Source organism: Gopherus flavomarginatus, chromosome 8 (assembly GCF_025201925.1).
Source record: "Gopherus flavomarginatus isolate rGopFla2 chromosome 8, rGopFla2.mat.asm, whole genome shotgun sequence".
NCBI lineage: Eukaryota > Metazoa > Chordata > Testudines > Testudinidae > Gopherus > Gopherus flavomarginatus.
In genome coordinates, this window is record NC_066624.1 from 79,577,184 (window position 1) to 79,594,734 (window position 17,551).

General features: G+C 40.1%; 1 protein-coding gene and 1 long non-coding RNA gene across 5 annotated transcripts in view; both read left to right on the forward strand.

Annotated features, from left to right (window-relative positions):
• Nucleotides 1-697: 697 nt before the first annotated feature.
• MFF (mitochondrial fission factor) overlaps nt 698-17,551 on the forward strand; it is a 36,062-nt gene continuing 19,208 nt past the window's right edge. For 2 of the 4 annotated variants that reach the window (XM_050964130.1, XM_050964131.1), the window contains exons 1-5: nt 699-863; nt 3,729-3,894; nt 6,461-6,678; nt 8,455-8,627; nt 11,187-11,275. In XM_050964130.1, coding sequence (XP_050820087.1) covers nt 3,857-3,894; nt 6,461-6,678; nt 8,455-8,627; nt 11,187-11,275 — 518 coding nt within the window. In that variant the 5' untranslated portion in view covers nt 699-863; nt 3,729-3,856. Of the gene's footprint in view, nt 864-3,728; nt 3,895-6,460; nt 6,679-8,454; nt 8,628-11,186; nt 11,276-17,551 lie in introns of all 4 variants that reach the window. The other 2 variants (XM_050964128.1, XM_050964129.1) reach the window with 2 other exon arrangements.
• LOC127056404 (uncharacterized) lies at nt 6,688-7,805 on the forward strand. Its single transcript, XR_007775804.1, has 2 exons — nt 6,688-7,699; nt 7,730-7,805. It is a non-coding gene; the product is annotated as an uncharacterized LOC127056404 (long non-coding RNA).

Consider the following 17,551-nt stretch of genomic DNA (forward strand, 5'->3'; position numbering starts at 1 on the left):
CTCCGGGGCTGGAGCATCCCTGGGGAAAAATTAGTGGTTGCTCTGCACTCACTGGCAACCAAGCTCCCCTCACCCTGAGCGCACTGCATCCCCCCTCCTCTGCCTACCTACCAGCGCTTCCCACCAGGCTGTCACACAGCGGGAACGGGAAGTGCCAGGTTGGGGCGGGGATTTGGGGCAGGAATTGGAATAGGGGCAGGGCCAGGGGCAGAGGGTGGGGTCAAGCACCCACCAGCGGGAGCAGAAGTTGGCACCTATGGCTGCGTCTTTGTTCTTAGTAGCCGAGAAGCACTATCCTGGTGTCAAACTGATGGAATTAATGGGTGCAGGGGGAGGGTTTACAGTTTGGTTCAATGGCTCTCAGCATCCCCACTATAAAAATTGTTCCAGCACCACTGTTAGTACTACGCTATTAATGATCTCTAGTATTGGGTTAATGGGTCCACGTGGCTGGTGATAGTAAAATATAACTAGTGATAGACATTAAGGGTTCTCACCTAACACGACACCCTCAGCGCTACTGACCAGCACTTATAGGTCGCTAGGCGCCTGTAGTAGCAATTACAGCAATAGCATCACAAAGGCGCACAGCGCTCACGAGCTGTCTGACCACAGTAAAGATGGCTTCCCCATGGCTCGCTCTCGGGTGAACGGCCAGAGAGTCACTTCCGCCTTTCTTACGTCACGTGACGTTACACGGCTCCCTGCTGAGCGGCGGCTACGGCGGTTCGATGGGGACAATTCAGCCCATTTTTCCCTCTAAGCGGGCCGGGCTGCATTGCGCTTCCTTATCACTGAGAGAGAGCCCTTGAGTGCCTGGAGCGCGAGAGGGGCCTGCCGGGCGGCTTCCCGCCGGCCTCTGGGTGAGTAGGTAACGCTGGGGCCTGCTCCGCCGGACCGCGGCAGCCAGGGTGGGAAGATCCCAGCTGCCTCCCCAGCAATACCCCCCTACTCTGCTCCCCCACCCCCAACTATAGACTCCACGGCGTACCCCCGCCTGCTCTAGCCCCTCCCAGCTACACCTCCCCAGCCCTACTCCGGCCTGCTCTAGCCCTCTGTTATGCCCATCCCCCATTTGTTGTTCCATAGCCTGTTACTGCCCCCCCAGCTGTGCCCACTCACATTCACTGCCTAGCCAGCTTTTCCTCCCCCCCGCCCGTCTTCTTTATGCTCATCACATCTTCTCTGCCACTCTCACTTCCTCTTGGCCTATCTACTATCTTTTATACCGCCAGTTGGGCCATTTTCTTTTTCTCATGCCCTCCCCCCCCACACACGTGTTTCCATTTTCTCTGCCCACAGTTTTATTTTAAATATATTAGCTTAATAGAGGGTGCTGCTTTTGGTAGCCCCCTCAAGGACTGGATGCCCCAGACTTCATATTTTGAAAGACCCTAAACATGGCACCCTCTATCAACAAAATAGTTTAAAATGTCTTTTTAAATAGTTATGAGACCTGAATGGTTAGAATTATATAATACTCTAACTTGCTGGGCCTGTTTTTTCCCTCTCATCTATGCCCTTGTAAATCAGGACACATTCAGCAGAAAACAGTGCTCTGATACCAATATTAGCTCAGACTCAGGCCCAGTGAATTTCCATTTTACTCTGTTTTAACTTTAGTAATTGTCACTCTGTCAGCAGCATTATTTGAAGTGTTGTTTCTCAGTGACAACCTGGATATTTCAAAGTAGCAGCTTATCAAACTGCAGCCTTTTTTTCTAATTGGTGCTAATTTTACAATACTTGTCTTCTACTAGAAAAATAAAGATGTTTGCTTGTAAAGCTACCTCTTTGCCCCAATTGGGATCTTTGCTATGCATTGCAGCTTCAGAGCTGCTGCTGGCAGAGTGGCATTCGCTCTCTTGCATTCATTAAATATTATAGGAACCCAAAGCCTTGCTAACATTTTTTCATTCCTTCCATGTATATGATGTGAAGAGGTGATGTGCATAAATAGGTTTGACACATGTATCATGATGAATGCATTTCAGTATTTATCCTTTGCGTGCAGATGATATTTAGCTCTGCTAATTTAGGGATTTGGGGAAAAATCTGTCTGGGGATTGGTCCTGCTTTGAGCAGGGGGTTGGACTAGATGACTTCCTGAGTTCCCTTCCAACCCTGGTATTATATGATTCCCCCCACTTCAATCACCCTGATAGTGCTTTGTTACATCATAGCTTCCAATTCTAAAGGCTTCAGTGACTGATGCACTGACAGTTAAGCAAACCTCTGTGTCCCATAATACATCCTCTGAACTTTGCTTCCAAAGCCCAAAACTATCATGTCGTTTATGACAAACTTTTTCTCTCCCTCATCTCTCTTGTCTTTGTCTGGCGATTGCCATATCACGGTGTCCAAATTCATCCTTTGTTTAAGTTTATGCACACATCCATATATGCTCCTTAATCACAAACTGCCGTTACAATGACAGTCCCTTTCAGGATATCCAGAATGGGATATGCATGCTACTTTCTGTCTCCAAGAAGTCAGTGTCATATTGTATTGTCTCCTCGATCTACTTGATTAATCTTCATCTCCAAATCCCATTCAAAATAGCTCTCCTGGGTTCCCATTTACGCTCCTGTATGCACTCTCTCATTGGCCTCCTCTATCCCTTCTCCATGATTCTGTATAGTTTAGTCATGTTTTTATTTGTGATGACTTATCTTTCTCAAACTTTTATTCGTCCCCTACCTTTACAACCACTGAGTTCTGTAAATGTCATCTTAAAACTTCCTTTCACCTGTTGACTTTGAATACTGTTCAACCACTCAGATTTTTCCAGTTAATAATGACAGTTCTGCTTTTCATTTACCATAAAAGAGTTAAGAATTTTACTTTTCTAATTTGTGCTTTCAGTTTGAGATCTCTTGATGGTAATGAACTTTTTGTTATTATTTTAAGATCCAGTATGGCTTACAAAGTTGGTTTAAATATTATCGCTATTTTACACAGGAAACTGAGGCACAGATAGGTCAAAGGTCACACTGTAAGTCAGGAGTGGAATAGGCATCTACATATTCTGACTTAAGCCTCAATCCTGCAAACTTCTCTGTACAAGTGCACTGCTATTGGGGTCACTAAGGCTGTCTACATTGCACCTGAACAAGCCCCCTAAACAAGACTTGTGTTAGTGTGACTCACGCTAGCATGCTAAAAAATAACGGTGTGGACATTGTAGCACCAGTGGAGGCTCAGTTTAGCCATCCAGGCTCAGACCCAGGGGCATGCAGCTCTTTTTAGCATGCTACCACAGGTTTGTCTACCCAAGCTGGGAGACTCACTCTTAACTGCAATGTAGACATACACTAGGATTTTGCACAGGTACAGGAATCTGCCTACTATGGAGCAGATTGCAGGATCTCAGCCTTAGGTCTCTGTGCTAACTATTCTGCTTTCTAATATGGAGCAACATCTTTTATTATGGACCTCCTCTTCTTTTCCCCCATACATATACATGTCTAGTTTAATTAGTAAGTTGCAGCATTGTAAGGATTCAGTGGCTGAAATCTCACTGTTTTTCCCTTCTGCCATTTAGAAAATCAATGAATTCTCCAGAAATTATGTCTGAATTCTAAGACGCATGTGAGCATATTGAACTATTGTATTTGTAGATACTTGGCAATTACTGTCAGACTCGCTTTATGAAACTGATATTTAGATTCTAAATATTTATGAAGTTGACTCTTCTAATGCTGTTCTTTCTTTATTTTTTTTTACAGCTGGGAAAGCTATTGTCATGCTGTCTTATGTACAAAAACAGATCCAAACTTTACTGTGTTGTAAAGTAAACTGTGCTGCAGTGTAGTGATATTTGATTACAAAATTATATCTGTGCAAATATTTCAAAATGAACAAAAGAACAAGCAGTGAATCACCTGTAGGGAGGTTAGTGAAATCTTATAGAACTCCTCTGGTACGTGTAACACTTAATATATTGTGGCCATTTAACAAGGCTGTTGCCATACTTGGTATTTTTAAGTTCTTGTTAAAATTAAATACTTTCATTTGCATAGGGACTCTCAGCACAAAAGATCTTGAAGTGCGTTACTGCTTCTACTGCCTGAACTGTACATGGCCTTTGGGGATGTGGAAATCTCAGAAGGCAGTATGCACTTTGGCCACAGTACATCAGGCTACTTTATTGTAGCAAGAAGGGTAAATCTACTATATAAGACCAAAAGGGTGAGGTGGAGGGAGAGGCTAAAGTCTATGCATTTTAAGTGTGGCAGAGCTGCTTGAGCAGCTGGTGAGCGCCTGTCAATGAGCTATGGACTCACTTCTGCTCCTGATTTTTGGGTTCTGTCAGTTCCTTCTGTTGGAGCCGTAGAACCTGCAGGAGTTAATACAGACAGCCTAACTCTGCAGGGTTCTCAGCCTCAATGAAGGAAAAGAAATATGGTGTGTGTTTGTTTGTTTGTTTGCAAGCTTGCATAAACCGGGGTGTTTTTCCTTCTCTGATTGCTGGTGTGAGGTTTTAAATATAAACGTATAAGAGATAAACATAAGAATGGCCATACTGAGTGAGACCAGTGGTCCAGATAGCCCAGTATCCTGTCTGCTGACAGTGGCCAATGCCAGATGCTACAAAGGGAATGAACAGAACAGGGCAGTCATCAAGTGAGCCATCCCCTGTCGTCCAGTCCCAGTACCTGGCAGTGAAAGGGTTAGGGATACCTAGAGCATGGAATTGCATATCTGACCATCTTGGCTAATAGCCACTGATGGACCTATCCTCCATGAACTTATCTAATTCTTTTACTGAATCCAGTTATAGTTTGGCCTTCACAACATCCCCTGGCAACGAGTTCCTCAGGTTGACTACGCATTGTGTGAAGAAGTACTTCCTTTTATTTGTTTTAAATCTACTCCCTATTAATTTCATTGGGTGATCTGACCACTGGTTCTTGTGTTATGTTTTCGGGTTGATGGGATTCCTTCTAATTGCCAGGAGTATAGTGTGTTGGGGAATCCCCATCACAACCCTGAGTATCCCTGTATTGGTTCCAAGATGGATCTTATCTTTGGTACACTTACATTTGTTTCCACTTCATCATTTAATCCTGTCTCCTGTATCATCAAACTAACTGCAATCAAACTATCTTTTCGAGTCACCCAAAATACAAAACTCAGAGATTAATTTTGGTGGTAGGATATGAATGGACATGCGGAAAATCATCTCTCCTATATATTATTAGTAAATATATCAATAACTTTGTTTCACTATAATTACAGATCAGCAATGGGCTGACTTCTCTATATGAGGTTTAATATGCAAATTAACTAAAGGTACCCAAATGATTTACAGATGTTAGTTTCTTTTGAGAAACTATCTTATGTCTGTGTGTTTGGATCCAGTGCTTGATAGCTTTATGGAAATGCTCAGATACCTTTTCCTTTCAGAAGGTTGTTAAATTGAGAATGTGATATAAGTGAGTAGTCTCATTTGGGCCACTAGGATCTGTACTATCCATATTGTAAAAAACACCATTAATGTTGGTCTCATCACAGAGGCAAGAGAGCATGGTCAAGCAGACTGAATTCCCTTCTTGCCCCTAGAGGGGGCCCACCATCTCAGGGTGGAAATACTGTACTCTGGTTTGGCAGTGTGGGGAAACTCTTACTGCTTCTTCCCATGGTGTATCTGTTCTGTAAACGTAAGATTTCCACTTTCAGGAGCACTCCGAATGTATATTGTAGATATATTTTTAGCCTGTCCAGATCATCAGCTACGTATTAGTAAAAGGTCTGTAGGTTTAAAAAATACAGTAACTTGTCTTTAAACTAGAAGTACTGAATAAATCAAATAGAAATGTTGTAGGAATGCTGAATTTCTGAAACTGATTTGACAGCTTATTGGTGAGAATCTTCCTTCTTGGTGAAACTTTGTTCTGTGTAAGTGAATTCTGCCCCATCCCCCACCCCAACTCAGGGCCATGTTGTGAGGCTGCTGTGCAGCCCTGTCCCTTTCCTTTATCTGCCACCCAGCAGCCTACAATCACTATTCCATCCTATAGGCTGAAATAACAGCCACAGCCCCTGTTATCCCATTGCCTGGGATACTGGTGTTGCACAAACACGTCTGCCCCTGACTTCTTATTCAATGTAGCTTTCTGTCCTAGCCTATGTGCAGGCTAGCATGGAAACCTTATCATTGTTGTGTAAGGAGTTGCAGGCAGCCCTGTGTCACCACTGAGCCAAATGATCACCTGCACAGCCCCAGTGTGGGGTTTGGGTAGCATATGGGGCATTGCTATAGTCCTTTGCTCTTTGAATTTACATTGAAGTTATTCTCAATAAATATTGTGTGTGCTCAGTCAAGGGGATCTGACTCTTGCCCAGTTATTGGAGAAATGTATCCACTTAACTCTACTGTGCGTCGAGAAAGAAACCCACCTAATGTTTAGTTTTGCTGTCAGTTAATAATTCAGGCTTTTTGGTTTTCTTTCACCAGAATGAATGGGGCAGTATTCCCATCTCCAGCTGCTGAGATGGCAGAAATTAATCGAATTCAGTATGAAATGGAGTACACTGAAGGGATCAGCCAACGAATGAGGGTACCAGAAAAATTAAAGGTAGCTCCACCAACTGCTGATCTTGAGCAAGGCATCCAAGAAGGACTTCCAAATGCCAGTGTAACTATGCAGGTTCCAGAGAGGATTGTAGTGGCAGGTATGTGTATGTTGTAGGGTAAAAATAGCAACTAAAGCATTATGTTGATTTGCTCTGTGTCCAATTTAGCTTGTTTTGGGGGATTAAAAAATAATATAGTGATCTTTTGGGAAAAAAATTATTATTCAAAAACAAATGCTTGTGAAATGTATCCCAATCCTCCAAATAGGAGCTGCTGATCAATTGTGACCTCTAAAGTTTCTTAAAATATGAAAAATGCTTTATTGACCAGAGACATTGGGTTAATTTTTAAGGTGGAATGTTGACATGCACTGTTTCATAATTTTGATGTGCTGTGTCTGAATGTATATTGACAATAAGCTGAAATAATTACATGCACCAATCTTTTACTGTGTCTTTCATGCCTGAATTATGAGTATTGCAAATGGACCCCAGCAAAATTTACGTTGTACTCATAGACTTTAAGGCCAGAAAGGACCATCATGATAATCTAGTCTGACCTCGTGCACAATGCAGGCCACGGAATTTCACCCACCCTTACCTACTGACTGACTTCTGACTCTTAATATAATAGGAATAAGCTACAGGAACTGCAGTATATTCTAAAAGTATACTTTGTCTGACCTGTTAGATATAATGCAAAATTATTCTGATTAATAGGAGCATCAACATCATATTGATGATGTCTCTGCTACTGAGTTGGCCTTATGGATAATAAGTTTATGGCGTATAATAATCTGCATTGATCATACTATGATGATAAAGCTTAAGAACATCTGCAGTTCTGACATCTTTTCAAAGCTTGTGCTTGTTGCTGGTACGCATTTGTCCCACAGTTGGAAATACTCAGACAATCAAATTTCTAGTCATTTTATATCTGAATAAAGAGAGTTTTGGTAAGACCTAATTCTGCAGGTTAGAGAATGCTCTCAGTGAATCAGGTGCTTACAGGATCATGAATTATGTGTCCAGAGAATACTGCACAGGTAAGAGTGAACAAAAGCTGTAAGTGTGTCGAAGGGCTATAAACATGGCTTGTAATAAGCAAAAATCATGATATGTAGCTTGTAATAAGCAAAAACCATGTGAGAGATAGGTGGGCTTAATCATATTATCTAAGGTTAGGTGTTATGTATATGATGGCAATCTTAACCCCCTCTCCCCCCCCCCCAAAAAAAATTCTCATAAAAATTGTGTGTCAAATGTCCCTCCTGCATTTCTATCTTTATATATAATTTGCCAAGGCAACAAAGGGAAACCTTTCAGATGTTTGGGGTTTTTTTTAAACATCTGTCTAAAAATCGAGTTGTATGAACAGGTTATTTGGATGGTGAGAGTGTTGTCAAGTCACTCAATAATTATCACGCAGCAGATTTAAAGGTGACTGTGAAGTTATGTTCCTCAGGTGTTGTAGAATGTGTGGCCACACTCATCATGGTCAACAGGAATTCACAGGAATATATCTCAGTGGGGATACAGAGGCAAATAACAGCTAGGTCTAGAAGAAACAGGTTGTGGTAAGGACATTTTGGAGCACAGAAATATAGTTAAGGGAAATACTTCAAAAAAAAATCTCAGTATATCCTTAACTGCAGGACTACTAGCAGCCTTCTTTCATGCTTGTTTGGTTTTCTGAGTTGATTATATTTTGATATATTTCCTTAGTTCCTATGGCATAAATTTTCTTGCAAACCTTGAGTCTATTCTTGGAAGTGTGAGGGATGTCTTTGTCTTCTTGAACTTTTTCACTAACTTTTCACCTGTTAATGTGTTTACTTGATATTGATTAAAGTAATCTCAACTATGTTGTTGCAGGTAATAGTGAAGACATTCCATTTTCCAGACCATCAGATCTGGACCTTATACAGTCTGCTCCATTCAAACCTCTGTCATTGAAAACTCCTCCCCGGGTTATCTCACTTAGCGAGCGACCACTAGATTTTCTGGATCTAGAAAGACCCCCAACGCAGACACCTCAAAGTGAAGAGGCTAGTATTTTATTTTAATTTTTTCCTAGTTGTGAAAGTTTACTGAAGAAGAAAAATGGAATGGTGAATGATCCCTACATTTTGTTATCCAGATCAGTTTATTACCATAAAATGGGTAGATATAAAAATGTTTTACAAAGTTCTGTGTGCACTTACTAGTAATAAGATAACCTTCTAACCATTTGTCAGTTGAAGTGAATATAGAATCTAGATACCATCATTAGAACTAGTTTAAAAATAAAAGATCAAAATGCCTTTTTTGATTAAAGGGAAACTTCCACAAGAAAATTCTGTTTTCACTGACATTTTTCAGGTTATCAGAAAACTGAAAACCTAAAAATTCAGTGAAAGCAAAAAAAAAATCTCAGTTGTTTGGTGGGAAATAAAATGTATTTCCTAACCAGCTCTAATAGGTAAGTATCTATTTTATGGCCACGGCTGTCAGTATTTTCATTTTATTTCCTATTTTCCAGATGCGTAAGCTTTAACTTGGCCATATTTAAAATGCACCAGGAAAAATCTTGGTGTCCAGGTCAATGCAGAATTTTATGTCAAAGTGTGTTGAAAATACATCAGTAGGTTCTAAATTAAATCTGAGCCTCAGGAAACTCTGTGTCCTTAGAGCCAGTTCAATTAAAATATTTGGTAGTCAAAAAGGCAAATGACATAAGATTGTTTAAATCATCACCTTGAATACTTCAATTCCAGTCACTTCATCTCAAATAGAACATGGCCGAAATAGAAAGGGTTCAGCAAAGGACGATGAAAGTGACTAGAGATATGTAAAACTTCAGTAATAGGAGTGATTAAAAAGGAATTGGGACTTTGTTTGAGATCAGCTAAATAAGAGATGACATGATAAAGGTATAAAATAATGCAGTTTAGAGAGGGTAAATCAGGAGCTCCTATTTACCCTTTCTTTATAATACTAGCACAAGGGGACAACAGATGAAACTGAAAGACAACTAATTTAATTTAAAACTGATAAAAGGGGATTCTTTTTTATGCAGTATATAATTAACCACTGTAACTATTGCCACGGGATATTATTGAGAGCAAGAGAATAGTGAGATTAAAAAAGGATCAGATCTGCATGAAAACCAGTATCCATTGTTGATATAATCAACAGTAAACAAAATGTTGTTAATAAAGCTGTAAAAATGTGTTTCAGGGAACAAGACAGAACTGGCCTAGGGATGGATAAGATGACTTAATAGATATGTTCTGTCTCCAATTTTCTAAGCAGCCAAACGGTTATTAAATTGCATATGTAAAACACAGAATTACTGTTTGTTTCAGACTTGGTGGGCTTCTACTGTCCTTTCTAACAGTAATTGTGTGGATGGTTAATAAAAGTAGTAATGGACATAATGGATTGCTTCCGCATTCATCTAAAATTCCAATACCTTCCACAACACACCTTTCAAGATCCCTGGTCCTACACATGCCTATCACAACATGTGGTGTACTTCATCCAGTGCACTAAATGCCCCAATAGCAACTGTGTGGGTGAAACCAGACAATTGCTACACTCTCAAATGAACTCTTACAGAAGAATAAAACAAAAACACTATATCATCCATAGGTGAACACTTTTCACAAAACAATCACTCCATATCTGACCTCTGTCCTCATCTTCAAAGGAAGCCTTCACAACAGCTTCAAAAGACAAGCCTGAGAGCTTAAATTCATAACTTTTCTAGACACTAAAAATCATGGTCTTGAGAGATGCTGGATTAATGGCTTATTACAACAATGTGTAACTCACTAGTCTTCATCCCCCGCCCCCCCCCCCCCCCCCTTTTTTTTTGTGTCCTGTGACTGCAGAGGTATTAACAGGCCACTTCATCTTGAATAGCCTCTGGTAACAGTGTTTCTGAACCTGTTTGATACCAGGGACCGGCTTGCTGCTTTCCTAATCTGTGTCAGGGAGCTCTCAGGGACCAGCATCAGTCCATTGACCGATCGTTGAAAAACACTGCCTTAGAATGTGTTAATTACTTATGCTAAACAATCTGTTCTACCTTGCATTTAGCTATGACACTGAGTGCCTTTCCCTGGCCTGAAGAAGATCTCTGTGTAGCTCAAAAGTTTGTCTGTTTCACCCACAAAAGTTGGAGACAAAGTGGTGAGGTAATATCTCTTATTGGACAAACTTCTGGTGGAGGAGAGACAAGCTTTCGAGGTTATGGAGAACTCTTTTTCAGGTCTGGGAAACTTAACTTGGAAGCTTGTCTCTCTCCCCACCAGAAGTTCATCCAGTAAAAGATATTACCTCACCCAGTTTGTCTGTCTAAAATTCCATTTATTCAAGTGTCTTGGACAGCACTAAGTCATTTGGAATAAACTTTATTAGAAACTCACTTCTGTGTACTGTAAACAGGACCAGATTCTGCCATCAGGTGCACTTCTGCACTCACTTTGATATCAACGAGAGCTATGAATGTTTTCTGAGAGATTCAGTGAACAGCATTTAGCACAGTGCTTGTGGGACACTCCTGAAAAACACACTCTCTTCCTCTCTTCGTCTCCCTCTTCCACTACTTTTTGTTTTTGCAGGTTCGTTCAGTGGGAAGATTGAAGAGAGAACGTTCCATGAGTGAAAACGCTGTTCGTCAAAATGGTCAATTGGTTAGAAACGATTCCATGTGAGTAGAGATCTGGGATGCAGTGACTTAAGGGCAACTTGATTAGTACTTTGTTCTCTCTCTTTCCTCCTGTCTGCTTTTCCTGATGATGTTTGGTGTACTCATTTCAAACACTGAATCCCAGGTAAGTAACACAAGTTTGAATATTATAGAACTGCAGTATGTTTCCTGAATAATCAACTCTTTAACCCTGTTTTTTTGTGCAGTTGGCTGACTTCATGTATGATACAATCTCCCTGTTCTCTTTGGAGTTTGGGATCTTTTTTCAGTTGTGGTTTTGCTGCTTCTTGCCATGAGCTGCAAATCACAACTCTAGCTCAACTGCTTTTCCATGTGACTTCTAGTTGTCTGCCTGTAACTTGAAAGTGATTATCAGATGATGATTTTGTGTGCAATACTTTCTCCCAAGTTTCAGGTTATTCTTTGAAGAAATTGAGTTCTACATTGTGTGTCAAAGATGTCACCACCTTTTTGTGTTATCCATTGAATAAGAGCAAAGTAATTTTCTCTAACGTAATAAAAATATAATTTATTTGGAATTGATCACTATATCTTCATGTTGAGAAGTGGATGAGTGGCAGACACCCCTTTTTATTGGGTGTCGGTGGATGTTGAAATGTTGTAATCATATACATGTCATCCCCTTTTGATGAAATTTAATAGAACATTTAAATAGTTAAATTTTGAGTATACTTCAGTTACGTTTTTTCACAAGAGGCTGGCTGTTTTTTTAATCATTGCAATTGCCCCTTTTATTCCTTCTGCTACTGTCTGAAGATTCCACCCCTGTGTTCTAATTAGAATTAGGAATGTGTTTGCTGGATTTAAACAAATGTGACTTGGATAATAAGCCTATATATTGTATGAAATATGTTCTAGTTCTCCATTCTATTCAGCTGTAAGGATCACAGTTTCCATGGTTGTCATAAACAGATAGCTAAGGGTTAATGTCTCTTTCACCTGGAAAGAAGTAACCTGAAACACCTGACCAGAGGACCAATCAGGAAACAAGACTTTTTCAAATCTGGGTGGAGGGAAGTTTGTGTGTGAGTCCTTTGTTCTGGTCTTGTGCCTGTCTCTCTCTCGGCTATGAGAGGATTTCTGTTTCCTGCCTTTCTAATCTCCTGTTTCCCAGTTGTAAGTACAAAAAGATAGGTTTGTTTTTTTGTATTTACATGTGTGTAGTTGCTGGAGTGCTTTGAATTGTATTCTTTTTGAATAAGGCTGTTTATTCATATTTCTTTTAAGCAATTGACCCTGTATTTGTCACCTTAATACAGAGAGACCATTTTTATGTATTTTTTTTTTCTTTTTACATAAAGCTTTCTCTTTAAGACCTCTTGGAGTTTTCTTTAGTGGGGAACTCCAGAGAATTGAGTCTGTGCTCACCAGGGAATTGGTGGGAGGAAGAAGTCAGGGGGAAATCTGTGTGTGTTAGATTTACTAGCCTGACTTTGCATACCCTCTGGGTGAACAGGGAAGTACTTCTGTTTCCAGGACTGGAAATAGAGAGGATGGAATCCCTCTGTTTAGATTCACGGAGCTTGCTTCTGTGTATCTGTCCAGGAACCCAGGGAGGAAATACCTGGAGGGGGGAAGGGAAATGGTTTATTTCCCTTTGTTGTGAAACTCAAGGGATTTGGGTCTTGGGGTCCCCAGGGAAGGTTTTTGGGGGGACCCAGAGTGCCCCAAAACACTCTAAAATTTTGGGTGGTGGCAGCTTTACCAGGTCCAAGCTGGTAACTAAGCTTGGAGGTTTTCATGCTAACCCCCATATTTTGGACGCTAAGGTCCAAATCTGGGACTAGGTTATGACAATGGTATAGTGAATTATTGACAGAAGCTTATTTGAGTCATTGTAGGCTTTTATTCTTGCCCTTGGATGGGTCCGATTCACTTTCCTCCACAAACAGGAGAAGAGCCCATGCTTTGCAGCTTAAATTCAAGTTACATTAAACCCTTTAATTAAAAAGACAGTCCTGTCAAAGCATTTTGCCTCTTAGGATGTTTAACCCTTGCTTATCTTGTCCTCTTGGTCTAACTTTACATGCTGATTTGACTGACAGCCAAGTATCATTGTGCACTGTCCGCTCTGGCGTCTCAAGGCTCCATCTAACCTGGAGATTAATCTGCAGAATCCATTGTAAATACAGTTTGTATAACTAATGCAGATGGAGCAAAACAATTTAAAAATATTCTCTAGACTAGAACGTGGTGACAGAAGCATAGCCTGGAACACTGTATTTTTAAATCTTCTTCCCTATCAACTCTGGCCAGACAAACTGTTTATACCATGCTTAAACTAGTCCTGCTAACGTGGTATAATTCTTACATAACTAGGGCATAAGATGATTCTCATGCACTTGTAGGAACTATTTTTAAAACAGGAAAGGGGAGAGTTAAAGATTTTTGTTTTCTGCTTTTTAAAGCTTTCTGGGAGCATGTTGTACCTCAAATAGGTATTATACTGTACAGATTATGGCTGAGATTTTTCAAAGGAATTTAAGAGAAATTAAGCACCCATATCCCGTTGAAAGTCAATGGGAGTTGAGTGCCTAACTTTTAGGTTCCTTTGCAAATTGCAGCTTGGGCTTTTATCTTTTCCTCCAAAACATCACATAAACAAATGACTTTGCAGAGTCATTGTACACTCAAACCCTACAGTGCTAAAAATGTAGAGAGGTTTTGTCTTAAGATTCAGATATTTAATGTACTTTAAACAGCTATAGTATTTTGGAATAAAGATGGGCTGGTGGGTTGTGTGACATTCCAGTATGTGTGCTGTGAGAGTGACAGAAATAAAAAGATTCCTGGAAGAGCCAGCCCAGATTTGAGGGAAGGAGTTGGCACTACTCCTGATTTTGTATGGGTCTCGGGGGAGAGGGAGGAGTGGAGTTGACAGATGTTGCTGAATGTGTTGTCATTTATCTCCTTGTTACCCTATTGCATGCAGTGGCTGTCATGAGAATTTGTGGTTGGATGGGAGTTGAACAATGACAGTAATACTTAGATTCTCAAATGTTTGTAAGACCAGTTGACGTGGTAAGGACTAGGCACGTGTTGGTACTAACTGTTGAGCAGTAATGATGGTTCTCTAAATTACCTTACATTTATTTAATAGGATGCTTATTTAAGAGAATCACAATTATTATTTAAGGTGGCACAGATCAGATACTGTCCCAAGAAATAAGATGTCACAATTCCAGTCACCCTTCTCGACTAAGGACTACACATAAGCTTAATTGTTAATTACAGTACATGAAAATCAAGAGTATTTTTAATTATGTAGCTCTCTGCACTACTAATCTTATAATCAGAGTGTCTGTAATTCAATGCATAATACTTGAAATAGTTCTTGGTATGCTGAGAACCTGATTTCTAGCTGTAATTCTGTTGCAGGATTTCTCAAACTTTACACCTCGTTCTTCCTGTAAAGTACTGGAGTAAAGAAATGTTTGGGCTTACATTAGTGGAAACTCTTAATATAAGCAGAGGCAGAAGTTGAGGGGAGACTTTCCACTCAGAACATAGTTGCAAAGCAAAAAACGGAAGAACATGTTCAACGTATGGACATTCCTTGGCCATTTCTGCTTAGTTGGGGAAACAGAGCTTTATGTTGGTTATTACCAACTGACACTGATTCCAAGGATTGATTACTTTTTATTCTAAAACAAGTGGTCCACCAAGAATATGTGGCAAAGGAGAGTATTTAATTTTTTCTATACTCTCTCTCCTTTTCCCTGGAAGAGGTTGGTGCCTCCTCAGGGAGACTATGAGAAATGCTGTTCTTCTGGCAACTTGTGGGGGAAGGAGGTGATGGAGTTTACATTTTAGAAATGGAACATGCTTTAACTCCTAATACATCTTAATTAATCTGTGTTAAAGCTATTTAATCACCCTGATTATCTAAATCTATTTACTGGAAATTTGCTCCTTTAGAAGCATGAGGCAGGTCCAAGTCTGAATAATAAGTAAGACACCTCTACGTCTTCCATAGTTGTCTAACTGGCCTTCCTGCAAACATTGTTCAACCATAAACCTTAAATATTTTACAGTGTTTCTGAGCTCTACTACAGTTAATTATTTCAATAATTTCCCACTTGGTTCAATTTCATCCCAAATGCACGTCCTTGATTCACATGTTTAAGCAGTCTATAGTTACACACCTGCTAAAATGCTTCCTGAAAATGCCTTTCGTGAAATCTCTGCAGCAAAATAGTATTAAATCCCAAGAATGTTTAATTACAAAAATAGAAAAGATAAAAGAAAGGCAGGAAAAGCTTTTGTAGATAGTACAGTAGTTAGAGTAACTAATGACAAGTGTGAGACACTGAAATGTAGGAGCACCTTGTATGTAATTCCCTTGGCAGAGCTGTACATGAAATGTTTACTCCATATACCACTTCTCCATACTATCTACTTGACTTTGTGTTTAGAATACTTTAGGGTACATCTACACTGGAATAGAAGACCCACAGCACAGAGTCCCAGAGTTTAAGCTTCAGCCCATGCCAGAATGTCTACACAGCAATTTTTAGCCTCGTAGCCCGAGCAATGCGAGCCCCAGTCAGCTGACCCAGGCCAGCCACAAGCTTTCAATTGCTTTGTAGAAGTACGTTCAGAGACTTAACAAATGCATCAATTATAGCTGTATGCTCTTGAATCCCGAGAGAAGATCACAGAAGGGGAATTAACTCAATTCAGTTTTCCTTAACTTCTGTTTTCACAGACAATTCATCTTCTGCCCCAGAAACTTCAAGTGTGTCTCTATAATAATTCCCAAGCTTGGTCAGAACCAAAACAGAAGGGTTTCCCTTACACTGATTATCTAGTTTAGAGGTATATATAAGTTAACAAATTGCCTTTGTGTCTCTTTCTGCCTGTATAGTTTGGTCCTTATCCAAAAGCAAATAAATCTTACGATTTGAATAATCTCTGAGACTGTCCTTGCAAGCAGCCTATAAAACAATCCTTTCTTGTAGCCAGTTTGGGGCTCACTGAACTGGATGTAGTACAGTGGACTAGTGATTAGATCAAGGACTAAGAGTTGTGTAGCTCTGGATTATATTCTCGTTTTGGACTTTAGCTTGCTCTGTGGTATTGTGGAAGTCACTTAATCTCTCTGGTCCTCCATTTTCCTCCATTAAATTGAGTGACAATATTTACCCACTTTGTAAAGCCAACTGACGTTCTCAGAGACAATTCAGAATAATTTGATGGTATACAAATTCAAACAGCTAGTTGTTGTGAAACCGTCAATTTATTCAGTACAGCTGTTAATGCAAAATGTCTACTAGAAGTACAATATATGTTTCTATTCAGTGGTTCCCTCGAAATCTTTACAAAAACTTTTGTATTTAGATAACATTACTGTGTTTATAGACTGGGGTGGGGGGGTGAGGGAGTGTGGAGAGGGCAGCATTCTGTAGTTCGACTTATGTCCAACCTCTATATTTGTTATCATAAGAACATAAGAATTGCCCTACTGGGTCAGACCAAAGGTCCATCTATCCCAGTATCCTGTCTTCTGACAGTGCCCAGTACCAGCTGCCTCAGAGGGAATGAACAGAACAGGTAATCATCAAGTGATCCTTCCCCCGTTGCTCATTCCCAGATTCTGGCAAACAGAGGCTAGGGACACCATTCCTGCCCATCCTGGCTAATAGCCATTGATGGACCTGTCCTCCATGAATTTTTCTAGTTCTTCTTTGACCCTGTTATGGTCTTGGCCTTCACAACATCCTCTGGCAAGGAGTTCCACAGGTTGACTCTGCGTTGTATGAAGAAATGCTTCCTTTTATTTGTTTTAAACCTGCTGCCTATCAATTTCATTTGGTAACCACTAGTTCTTATGTTATGAGAAGTAGTAAACACTTCCTTATCTACTTTCTCTACACCAGTCATGATTTTATAAACCTCAATCATATCTCCCCTTAGCCATCTCTTTTCCAAGCTGAAAAAGTCCCAGTCTTATTAATCTTTCCTCATACAGAAGCCATTCCATACCCCTAATCATTTTTGTTGCCCTTTTCTGAACCTTTTGCAGTTCCAGTATATCTTTTTTTTTTTAGATGAGGCAACCACATCTCTACACACTATTCAAGATGTGGGCGTACCATGGATTTATATAGAGGCAACATGATATCTTCTGTCCTATTATTTATCCCTTTCTTAATTATTCCCAGCATTCTGTTCACTTTTTTGGCTGCCGCTGCACATTGAGTGGATGTTTTCAGAGAACTATCCACAATGACTCCAAGATCTGTTTCTTGAGTG